The 12,548-nt window shown below is 34.5% G+C and overlaps 1 protein-coding gene across 1 annotated transcript in view; it reads left to right on the top strand.

The window, feature by feature from the left end:
• LOC135200378 (uncharacterized aarF domain-containing protein kinase 5-like) overlaps positions 1–12,041 on the top strand; it is a 49,781-nt gene extending 37,740 nt beyond the window's left edge. The window contains exons 3-9 of the mRNA XM_064228993.1: positions 3,628–3,769; positions 4,134–4,217; positions 6,173–6,307; positions 7,405–7,563; positions 8,639–8,770; positions 9,073–9,238; positions 11,797–12,041. Coding sequence (XP_064085063.1) covers positions 3,628–3,769; positions 4,134–4,217; positions 6,173–6,307; positions 7,405–7,563; positions 8,639–8,770; positions 9,073–9,238; positions 11,797–12,020 — 1,042 coding nt within the window. The 3' untranslated portion in view covers positions 12,021–12,041. The remainder of the gene's footprint in view (positions 1–3,627; positions 3,770–4,133; positions 4,218–6,172; positions 6,308–7,404; positions 7,564–8,638; positions 8,771–9,072; positions 9,239–11,796) is intronic.
• Positions 12,042–12,548: the final 507 nt, after the last annotated feature.

The raw sequence follows: 12,548 nt of genomic DNA, 5'->3' as shown, positions 1-12,548 counted from the left end.
CTTAAGTAGTTCAGAATGATTGGGAAATGGTCACTTGTATGAATCGTCTAGGACGTTCCATTCAAATTTCTCCGCTACATCATTTGAACATAATGAAATGTCAATTGAAGAAAAGGTTAGGTGTATTTGAAAAATATGTTGGAACTTCGCTTTCATTGAGACAATACAGATTGTGTTTCATTATAGTATTCTCTATGTTGATTCCGGATGTGTCAGTGGGGTTATTAATATCCCATAATGGATTATGTGCATTAAAATCTCCTACTATAAGTAGTGGTTCCTGTATACTTTTGCTAATAAGTTCAGAAAAATCACTGAAATTTGCATTGAAATTTGGTTGGTTATATAAATTACAAAATAGTATTTTAATTTTACTTTTATCAGGCATATACAGTTTAATTGATGTTATTTGATATGGCATAGATGGTATGTCAACAGGTTCATATGTAATGCTATTATGAACGTACATGGCTGTGCCTAATTTTCCACCGTCAGTTGGTGAATAACAGGCAATTTTATAGTGTTGGATATTTGTAGGGTTACTTCCTATATGTTGTAGACATATGCACATTGGGTTGTGGTCTCGTATGATTCTTTGTAATTCACCCAGACGTTAGTCTGGTTAAGAGACCATTTATATTCCATTGAATGATTTTATATTCCATTATTGGGAGGAATTGGTGTTAAATTCTGTAAATTGATTGCTGATTTTACTTTATCTCGTAGTTTATATGCATTTGAATTTATTTGTGGTTTTTTAATCGTTGTATTTGTATGTTGGTTATTAGATTCTGCAGTTGTTTGTTTTTCATAGTTGAATATTAATAAGTCTATTTTTGATTTTATAATTTCCTTTTGTATTTTAAGGATTCAGAACATAATTCGTTCTCATGTTGGTGTGTTAAAGGGCACCTCCTTAATTTGGTAAAATTGTCAATACAATTTCGTACTGTGTCCTCTGTCTTGGTAGTTAGTTGGTTATATGTACTTACAAAGCATTCATTACAACCAAGATACAAGATGAAGATGTTTGGTAATGTTAATTATTGGTTCTGAAGTTTTGGTCTAGCTTTAGAAATTTCTGGTTTTGTAATTCTATTGTTCCTTTTCTGTAGGACTGTTGGTTTGAGGGGTTATTTGTTTTGTTGTTGTTAATGGGATATTTCGGTCTTGTGGATGGTTGGTGGGTGATAGTTATATTTTGTTTGGTTTAATGGTATGATTTTCATTAGTATTATTTGATGGAAATTGTAAAGAGTGATCTTTACTGTCCAGATGTTGGCTGTTTGATTGAGATTGAGGGTAATTGTGTATTTCCACTTGTGATGAGGTTAGTTTAATATCTTTTTTAAAATGTTCTCCTGGTGTAGTTGGAGTCTCTCTGGATTGATTGTAATTTTTAATATTTACTTTTTTTCCCTTAGGTGGGGTTCTTTCTAGAATTCTTTTCTTTTTGCCAGTTCGATTATCATCATTATTTAATTCTTCTTCTATTGGAGGTTCTTTTCCATGGATAACTGAATCATCTATGTTAGTGGTGGTATTGGTTGTTGTAATATCACTTTTATTTTGGGTTTCAGTATTATTGGTATGAAAATCCAGTTTCCATGTTTATACTATCTTGTTTGTCATTGTGCTGTTTGATGTCTTGATTTTTAGTCACATTTGAAAAGGTGGGGGTTTTGGATGGATTGTTAACGCCTCTTACTTTTAGCTCAAGTCTGGCTTCCATGACTGACATTCCTGTCCTATTTATTAATAACTGAAGTTCTGTGTTATATTGGTAAAATGAACACTCCTTAGATTTTGCGTGATGGGCTAGTCCACAATTAATACATTTTGATTGTTTACAGTTCCAATTAGTGGTATGGTCATCTGATGCACAGACTGCACATATAGCTTTATTACGGCATCTTTTGTATGTGTGTCCATACCTTGAGCACTGTGTACATTGTAATGGTTTAGGAACAAAAGGACGAACTTCTCTATTTTGTCCAAGAATTTTTATTTTAAATGGTAAGTCTTGGCCTGTAAATTTTATTTTGGCAATGTTGATATTTTTACTTTTATCTTTCCTACTTGAAATAGAGTATATTTCTAAATCGTGGATATTGTTATATCTCAATTTTAGGGAGTCTAGCAATAGTTGTTTTGAAGGAAGCTCCTGCTCGCTATTGGGTAGGATGACTGTACCCTGTACATAATTCAATGTTTCATGGCTTGTAATTATTACCTTTATTATTTATTCTGTTATACTTAAAAAGGCAGTGGACTGCTTTTTATTGGTTACTTGGATAAGCCATTCATTGTCCTTGATGTGTCTGCATTCCATGTCTTGTGTTGGATATATGTTAAGTAATTTGTTTTCTAGCATCGCTGCTGAGATTTTGTTGTCAGCTTTTGAGGACTGAAAATCTTGACCAATTATCTGGTCCAAAGAGGTCATCAAAATGTACCAATGTGGGATTAAGTCGGTAATTTTTGTTTCTTTTTGGTCCTTGTTTTATGTATGTTGCTTGTCTATTATGATTTTTATATTTTTCTGTATTGCTGAGAGGATTATTTGTCTCTAATTCAGAATTATTGTTCATCATATATGGTTCCATTGTTACGATATTGGAGTTTACCAATTTATTTTTGTTTGTTTCTTTTGTATTTATGCACTCTATTTGGTTTTCTGGCTCTGCTGGCTTTACTTGGAACAGGGTGTTCCTTTGTATCTTTTATAGTACTTTCACTACTTGTGGCAGTACCTAGGAAATTCGGGAGTGACGTGCCAATGGTCATCAACTGTGCCGTAGTTTTTCCATCATGGGGCCCAGGGGTACTCAAATCATTTATTTCACAGTTCATAAATTTTGAGTTTTTACACACACACACACACACACACACACACACACACACACACACACACACACAAAAATTCTTGAAAAGATATCATTGGCCTTCGCGAAGTTAAATTTTCTGCCAAAGGCACAAGTGAGAAAGGACTCCCAAATGTCTGCATCCCTACCCTACCCCAAAAGGGGATGGCATAACATGATTAGTATGGCCCAAGTGTAAGCAGAACCCGCTTGCTAGGACTAAGAGTATTATGTTAATACAATTATCCCCATCCTAATCACATTATGGGCAAACTGGATAGAATGCCGAGAGTTCTATTCCTAGAACCAGGCCCCCCCTGGAATCCGTGGTCCAGCTCCACAGAATAGTTCCGCCTGAAAAACAGGTCCGAACATTGTCGGGTAGATGATGGATCTACCACAGTTCTCACTATTTAGCTTCGGATTTAACTCCACGTTAAGCCATGATATGTTTTCTCATTTATTTGCTTTCAAAAATTTTGGCAAAAAATGGAAAGGTCCACATAAGTTTACTCGAAAATATATAATGTCATATGGGACTCTTGGGTTCGAACCTGGGAAGAGATTCCTGAGGTTCGAGAGCCCCCTCACCACGTCAAGGTGGTCCCAAAATGAGGGGGTAAGGGGGATGGAGAAAGGTATAGATGAAGACTTAGGCCTTATCCTAAGCATGTGTTCACTTTCTGCATAATTGTATGTACTTAACTTTGGTGTATGAGAACTCATTACAGAATACCTGTATTATTTTTATATTTGGTTTCAGGTCACTTAAGGTTGGTGCAATGATCTCGTTAGACTACAAATGGTCAACCTATGGCATGGATGAAACAAGTGACGAGTACATGGACGCTCTCCGTGGTGCTCATCAGCGTTCAGCAGAACGTATTTTGAAAGGTTGTCTTCAGGTGTGTTTTGAAACTTAGTTATTTTCAAGTACTTGGGGGAACTATAGTTTATTCACTTTCATAAATATAATATTGATTAATTGTGTAAAAGCACTGGGAATAAAGTTCCAAAAGAATATGAAATTGTATTGCCTTAGACAGGTTTTGTCCTATCACTTATATCAGTAGACTTGACATGAAAGAAAGGAGGGTAATAGGTACAAGTGGGTAAAGAAGGTTAATGACTAATTGATAAAAGAAATTATGAATTGTAGCTCTTGTATTAAAATCCACTTGCTAATAGCTGCATTGTATGCTTATAATTTTTATTTTACCCCTGAACTATACTTTGCTTTTTAATTAACTATATCTTACTGAATTTCAGAATGGTGGTCTGTATGTAAAATTAGGCCAAGGTTTAGTGTCGATGAATCATGTGTTGCCTAAAGAATATGTAGATACCCTAAAGGTATGTATTTCTGATTTTGCAGATTTCATTTAGTTTTAGGAGGTATTTACTGTTTTATAGCTTTACTAAGTGTAAGTGGTGATCTTTAATCTGTAGATTGCAAGCAGCCATTTGGCTGATTAGCAGTACAATGTGAGAAGCAGGTCAAGCTGTGGTGACTCCTGGTTTTGTGAGCCTTGGGTGGGTTGTAAAGACCTATTGCACACTCCGCATGTTAAAGGTGATTAGTTCAATAAAATTCCCTAAATATTCATCAAGCTGGAACTATACTGATGTGGTAAAGAAAGTGGAAAAAGTTTGGGAAGGTAGGCTGTTCATTTCAGCCTTCTTACTTTGAAGTAGCTCAGCTGAGATTTCCAATTTTCCAGTCATTCTTTACTATGCTACCACTTTGAAAGGCTCTATTCTCAGAGTGGTACCAGTTGAAGAAATTTCATACCAAGGATTTGTGGTCTGTTAGTGGATTGTTGTTAACTTCGTCTTCATTTTGATTTGTGAAGTAAAGGGGCAGCTCAAAAGGATTGTATGTAAATGTACTACTTCTACACATTCGTGTTTGAATGTGAGAGAGTCCTTCACTGGTGTGGTGGATTCCACAAGACCTTCTGCATGCATGGAACCAAACATTCATGGTGTAGACTTGTGAGAGGAGTCAGCCAGGGATGGGTTATACCATGTGGTACATCACTCATTTCGTCATTCCTGCTTGATTGCATCAAAACACAACTGACTAATAAACCATATCTGTCATCTTCCTTGGACAGGTCAGAAGTGTTGGTACTTGGGCTGAGTTAGAGTAAACATGACAGGGGGAAAGAGCAACCATAGTTCACTTATTGATGATTTTGAGCAGTATTTCTTATACAGTACCTTATAAGTAAGAGGAAAGATTTTAAACTAAACATAGCTGCAAAAATGAAACTGTGTGTACTGAGGGCCAGCTGTAATTAGGAGACATATTTTTTAGTTTTCTTAATTGTTGATTTTACGACTAAAACCCATGGCACTGGGCGTAGCATCTCATTCTGTAAAAGTGAGATTTCTACCTTGTTACTTCAATTGTCATAGCCCCAGTAGAACTATTAGCTCTGATGAAGTACTCTCAGTACAGGCAGCACTAGCCCTGGACATTCCTCATCAGGTAAGTTTCCTTAAGGATATGTTCCAGAAGTTGTTCTGACAGAAATAAAAGCCTATCCTTTCATAATTGGAGTTACTCGCGTAAGGTGCGCTTCGGCTGTCTTAACTCAGAAACAAAGTTCCATTACCCTGGCCTGTGACTTTGGCATGTTGATGAAGATAGAAAATGAACAGCTTAACATCGCAGCCAAATGTAACAGTGAAATTCATTCTTTGGCATATCAGACCAGGTAGAAAATGAGCAGCCTAACAGTGTATAGCTGAAATTCTTAATTTACTGCATAAGTAAACATGTAGCCAGGTGAATGTTTTGTAAGATTTGAAATGGATCATTTAATTATGAGAATCTGTTTGTTATATGAAATGGATTTAGTACTAACATGAAGTCCTCAAAATATTTGCAACTTTTTTCTTTAATTGTGAATTTCAGTGCAATTATAACCTAGCTATGCTACTAAGAAGGGATCTTGTATTGCTGCAGCCTATTGTGCAAGTATTTATTTTGTACTGTTCATAATCTTATGCATTTAGTGTTGTAAATTTACTGAGGTTAGTTACTCTGTCCTATACAGTATTTTACAGTAACACTTTCTGCTGGTAATTACCGCATTTTGTGATTTTTGTATGTAGCCTGTTGTAAATTTCATTTTAAAAAATGCTGAGCCTTTTTAGTATGTGTTATGATCAATATACAATGAATTTATTTGCTAGAAATTACTGACTGTGAACTCTATCCATATTCACTGAGTGTTTATTGTTACATTATTTTGATCATTCCTGGATAAAGACTTGCAGATTCTTTGTTTTATTTTCAGGCTTTGCAAGACCAGTGTTTAAATAGAAGATATGATGAGATTGGCCTCCTTTTTAAAGAGGATTTTGGAAAGTCACACAAGGAAATGTTTGCAGAATTTGAAGATGAACCGATTGCAGCAGCAAGTTTAGCTCAGGTATGTACTTGGAGGTTATTTTTTTAAATGTCATTGAAATATAGTTTTTAATTTTATATACCCATATACAAAGTGTCTCCAACTGTAACTAAAAATGTTGAAGATACTGAAAAAATATTGGGGATTAGTTTCAGTTACTTGGTATACAGTGTTGGCTGAAACTTGTATAATCACTTACGATACATTGGATTTTAATAGTTGTTCTCTATCCTCTGTACTAAGGGATTGAGTAAAAACTTGTGATCAGTTGAAAGGCAGAATAATAGGACTTAAATGTGGCATTCTTTGTGGAATGGAGAACAAAACAGTTTACCGTTGGTTCAATTGCTTAATATTATATTATCTGATTCTTTATTCCACAACACATGTATGTAATTGGTTTTAGATATAACAGCAGATCACTGACAAATACATACTAGGTCTACAGTATTTGTTTCAGTCACAGAAACTACCGCTTTTGTTGTTTTATACTACGTATCATCATTGCCTGTGATGCCCACGTGCATGGAATTTTTATAATTTGTGGAATTAAAACTTAATTTGTTGGACATAATTTTAAGAGTTTTTAAGATACTTCTCTGGTCACTTAAAATTAAGGATTTGTATGGTGGCTTGTTTTTAATACATAATCTTAATGTTGGTCATATTGCTGGTAATTTTACTGTAAAACCAGAGAATAGCAATTCCAAAAGATGTACCATTTACTATTTTTTGGCAGTTGAAATACATTCTTATTCATAGGTTGTTTGAAGAGATAATTGCATAAATTTGTAGTTCAAATGGTAACCAAAAAGAAATATATGTAGGTAAAGTTATTTTCTTTGCTTTGAAAGAAAATCTGTGTAATTTGCCATTTTTTAAGAACAAATGCTGATTGAATGAGTTATCAAATGCTTCTTTTTACCAAAGACCCAAGGAAATGAGAAATTAAGTCAGCTACCTTTCCTTTGCAAGAAAGAAAATAATGTACATGTACATCTAGAATATTCACATCCTACTAATTACAATGTTATGCAAAAGATCTTGAATATTTGTATTGGATTAAATTTCTTTTTTATTCGGCACTTGAGTTTAGTTAAATTTACTGTTCATGATAGGTGTTCCGTGCCAAAACACATGAAGGAGAGGATGTTGCTGTGAAGGTGCAGTACATAGACCTCCAAGATCGATTTTGGGGTGATATTGCAACGATAGAACTTCTTTTGGAAATGATACAGTTGATGCATCCTAAATTTGCTTTGAAATGGGTTATGAAGGTGAGTGTGCACTGATTAAGCTTTGAAATAATTTTGGAATGAGACATTTTAATGATAGAAAGGTAGAATTGGTAACACCCTCTATTTCTTGTTGTGAAAGGTTAATTTTTATGTCAGTTTCTACGAATTAAGAGCCATCTGTTATAGAATTTACTTTTGTTAAGCACTTAGATGTTAAGAGTTCAGTTTCCACTAAAGTTAAAGTTTTTCTGATACACAATATTTAATTAAGTTTTACATTAGAAAATGTTTTTTTTATGGGGATGTGATAAGGCTACATGTATTAGAAATATGAGAAATCAATGATTCTTCAAGCAGTGCTCTCTGTAAATTTGTATTCAAGCTGGGATATACATAGATAGATATAAACCCTCTTTCCATGTATTGCTTATTAAGGCAAAATTCTTTTAAAACCATTACATAGTACTACGTTTCAGTGTTAGATCAATTTTGAAGGATGAGAAATCCTCTGGTGGTAGGTATTGACAAAAGTACCAAGGAAACTTAGAGTTCTCTTAGTTACAGTTAACATTTTTTCAAATTTTCCGTAAGATTTACTAAACGTTGCTGTGAGAGTAACACATGCAACAATCTTCAAACATTCATTCTTTCATTTTCAAGCTGTTTTCTTCCCCATAATTTACCTTACTGACCTCACTTATCACAAACAAATATCCACATCTCACTTATCCTAACTGCCAGTTTTTATTGCCAATAAGCCAGTAAGATAGCACCTTGTGTAGTATTTGTACTTGTTTGGCCTATATGTGAATTAATTCACAGGAAAATTGTGACTCATTTGTTTCTTGAAATCCTTTTTCAGAAGAAATTTTATCCAGTTAAGATGAGTATCTGAAATAATTTCACCATGCTTAGACAGTTTAATTCAAAGAAGTGTTTAGACATTTATTGAATTGTCATTGTTGTGTAGCTGGATAGAAATGACACCCATTTTTAGTAATGTATCTAGTGTCATCCATTTTTAGGTAATGTATCTTTAGTGGCATGGAGGATGGAAGCTTTGAAACTTTTAGACGTGAATGGAATCCTTTTAAAAGCAATTTTTATTTTACAGGACCTGAAAGGTACACTTGAGCAAGAATTAGACTTCCTCAATGAAGGGCGCAATGGTGAACGATGTGCTGATGAACTTTCTAAATTTAAGTTTGTTTATGTACCAAAAATTCATTGGGATTTGAGTAGCAAGGTAAGCTCTGAGGAATTTATAGTCAACCCTTCTCATAAATGAATTTTGTACCATTTGTGATAAATGCAAAGTATGAACAAGAAGCTACCGAAGGTAGGCCATTTATCATTTATATTGGCTCTTCAATTTTCATGTAGCCCTTAGTTTTTTTGTCTTTTACAAATTGAAGTAGCACAGTAAGAGGTGTTTTTGATAGATTACCAGTCATGAAAACATGAGCTATATTTATTTGGCAAAGTGTCACTGATATTAAACCTTCAAGGCTCATGTGCCCCTTCTTAGTATTTCATCTTCTTTTACAGAGAGTATTAACTGCAGAGTTTATAGATGGACTTAAGGTCAGCGATAAAGAAGGTCTAGCAAAAGCTGGTCTTAATTTAGTTGATATAGACAAGAAACTCATCAATGCGTTTGCAGAACAGATTTTCCATACAGGTTTCGTACATGCTGACCCTCATCCTGGAAATGGTAAGGTATCATTTTTATTAACTAAAAGTAGAATTTATATAACTATATGATTGTATGTGAAAAGAAAAATTCAGGGTTGTCTGATGATAGACATGATTTTGATGGTTTTCATATAGAACTTTGAAAGTATAATTTCTGTCGTCTATTAACATCAAATTATTGTGTATAAATATTTTTCTGCTTATAGCAAAAAAGATAAACTCTTCAGAATTACCAAACTATGGGTAGAAGGCCTAAGGTGGTTACAATTAATCTTGAGTTTCCCTGATGAGGATTCATAGACTCACTGACTGACTGGTCTCACTTCTATCTTTAACTGGAGCTTTAGACCTCACTTTTATCGATTTCCCCTTTCGTTTTTCACCCTGGTTATGATGAAACAAATGTTAGCATCATATCCATCTTACATGAAAGTTAAGCATATCCAGCTTACATGAAAGTTAAGATAATAGCATCATATCCAGCTTACATTAAAGTTAAGATAATGCCAGGGAAGCAAACTTGTTTCATGAAGGAGCATCTGCACTTTGTCCTTTCCATAAACTTAAACAACATTACTGGATTGTTGTTGAATTTTCACTGTGAGCCATTTACAGTGGAACCTTGTTTTCTGTACATACTCTGTTCCAGAACGTCTCACGAATTTCAAAACGGAAATAAAAAACAATAATTCCAATAAGGAATAATTTAAATCCAGTTAATGTGTTCCAGACACCAAAAAATATTAACAAAAAACACCTTTTATAGAGAATAAACAGTTTTACATACAGAAAATGATGAGAAATAAAAATAAATGACTAATGAAATGAATAAATAAACATTTGATATCACTCTTACCTTTATGGAAGACTTGTTAGCATATGGAAGATAGAAAGGGGGGGGGGAGGAGAGGTTATTGGTTGGAAGGGGAATCCCCCTACAAAAGGACTTCATGTACCAAGGACCTATCTGGGTTTACTTCTCTATATTTATTACTGGCACTGTGTGCTGTTATTTCCCCCCCGCTTCGCTTTTTACTTGCACTAGGACCAGCTTGAGAGTCACTGGACCCCTGTTGCACAACAAAACTGTCTAGAGACATTAGTTTGATGTCTAAAATTGGCCTAAAATGAAATAAGGCATTGTCATTAAATATGTTGGAGAGACAGATCACAACATCTTTCTTGGGAAGATAATTCTCCACAAAACTTTACATCACTCCACTTTGCAAACATGTCCTTACTGAAGTAGGCACGTTATGTATGCCTATTCGCTTTTTTAATTTTTCAAACGAGCCTCTGCTGGCTTTAAATTCACTAACAGCATTACTTGTTGTAGGCATGTGCTCACTGAGATCGGTGTGCATCATTCCTGCCTTTTCACAGATTATCACCTGTGACACTGATCCAAACCAATAACAACTTCTCAAAATCTGTAAGTTGCGATCTCTGTTTCATCAATCATGTTACTCATTTTGCAACATCAGCTGCCTTGATTTCTTTTTTCCTTGCTAGCATAGAGCTGATTGTTGATATGGAATTGCTACACATCCTGGTGAGATCAGCCATACGTACGCCTCTTTCATATTTTCCTATGAGTTCTTTCTTAAATTCTTTAGTGTTTTTCACCATTTTTGCAGAAGAGCTGGCACTTGGTTTTTCTTTGGCCCCATGATGGCTTATTTAGCAGTTGCACTCGAATAAAAAAGCGCAAAAAACAATGAAAACAAAGGCAGAATGGGTCATGAGAGAACATAGGGTGCTTTATTTGGGCCCTCAGTATGGGCCTAGTCATGGAGTGGTCCCTAGAAGGAACGATTCCGGGTGTATGAATTCCAAGGAAGTGTACGAAACCCGAGTCAAAATATTGTCAGAAAAAGTCACGAAAACTGAATCATACGAAAACCAGGGCATATAAAATGAGAGGTTTGACTGTACTTATATTGTTGATCTCTAGTATTTTATTTATATACTTTAGTGCATAAGTAATATATAATTTTATTCTTAATAATCTGAAAAATTTACGAATAGTATTGATGGGAAAAAACCAAAAGTCCACTATCACAGTATAGACATCATGTGCTCAGCTGTCTATTGCTTGGTTGAGAAGTTGTTCATTGCTCTGTAATTGTGAATTTGTTCTTTGTTTTGTGTTGCCTTGCAGTCTTTTTTTCATTCTATGGAAGAAGAACATGAATAAAATTTCCTGTGAGTTATTTACATTATCACAAACAAATGACTTCTTCTGGTTATTGACCTTGGTTTTAATATTAAACTTCCCTGCTTGCCAGTGATGCTGATATAATTTACTGTACTATACCAACGCCTAATTATAATTATGGGATTTACCCAGTAATTACATAGCTAAGGGTTTCACTTGCCACTATATAATTGCTGGGTAAGTATAATTAAAACTTTATTTTATAGAAAATGTTATCTTTTAGATTTTAGGCAAGAAACATTTAGTAGGATCTTAATTTGAACTCTGAACTCCTAACATAGTAAAATTTATAACGGTGTCTAATACATTACCTGAAAAAATATTTCCCTCCCAAGTAATTATGATTTTTCTCTTTTTAGTTTTAATTCGTCAAAGTAAACATGGGGGAGCAGAAATTGTGATTTTAGATCATGGTTTGTATCAGTTTTTACCTACCTCTGTAAGACAACCACTTTGTCGACTTTGGAAGGCTATCGTTGTTGGAGACCATGAGAATATGAAAGAAAATTCAGCACAGTTGGGAGTTGCAGGTAAGATTGTTTTCTGTAGATTTTTTATGGTAATATATTTTAGGAAAACTTAAGGGGGCCGGCCGGAATCCTTATATAGGGGGGTATAGGGCGAAAAATGCAAAGTCATGAAAAAATTCATGGAGCTTCATATGGCAATTGAGAATACTTATACGAAATATTTCGTCAAAAGTACAGGGTAATTAGTAAACATAACTCAATAAGCCTTAAACATTCATCCGTACAAGAAAATGCAATATTTCTTCTGTTATCATAAATTTTGATAATTATTGTCAAAGAAATTTTGGAAAATGGCATCTGTAGAGATTCCGTGGGTACCAGAGGGGAGTATCAAGTTCAACCATGATCAGTGCGAGCACAGACTTTAAGTAGTCTACACGTTCGAGTTTCACCTCTGACATTCGCTTGCTTTTACATATGTTTATCTATGTTTCAGCAAGAATTTCATCATGCCAATGAGGAAAAGACAAGGAAAACATCTCGCTAACATAAAGACGAAGAAAATTCGCTCTAATATGATTACAGAATATCATAATATATGCGATATTAGAGTAGTTAGTGAAGAGAGAGAGGGAGGGTTG

Source organism: Macrobrachium nipponense, chromosome 26, assembly GCF_015104395.2.
Source record: "Macrobrachium nipponense isolate FS-2020 chromosome 26, ASM1510439v2, whole genome shotgun sequence".
NCBI lineage: Eukaryota > Metazoa > Arthropoda > Malacostraca > Decapoda > Palaemonidae > Macrobrachium > Macrobrachium nipponense.
This window is presented reverse-complemented; position numbering and strand designations above follow the sequence as displayed.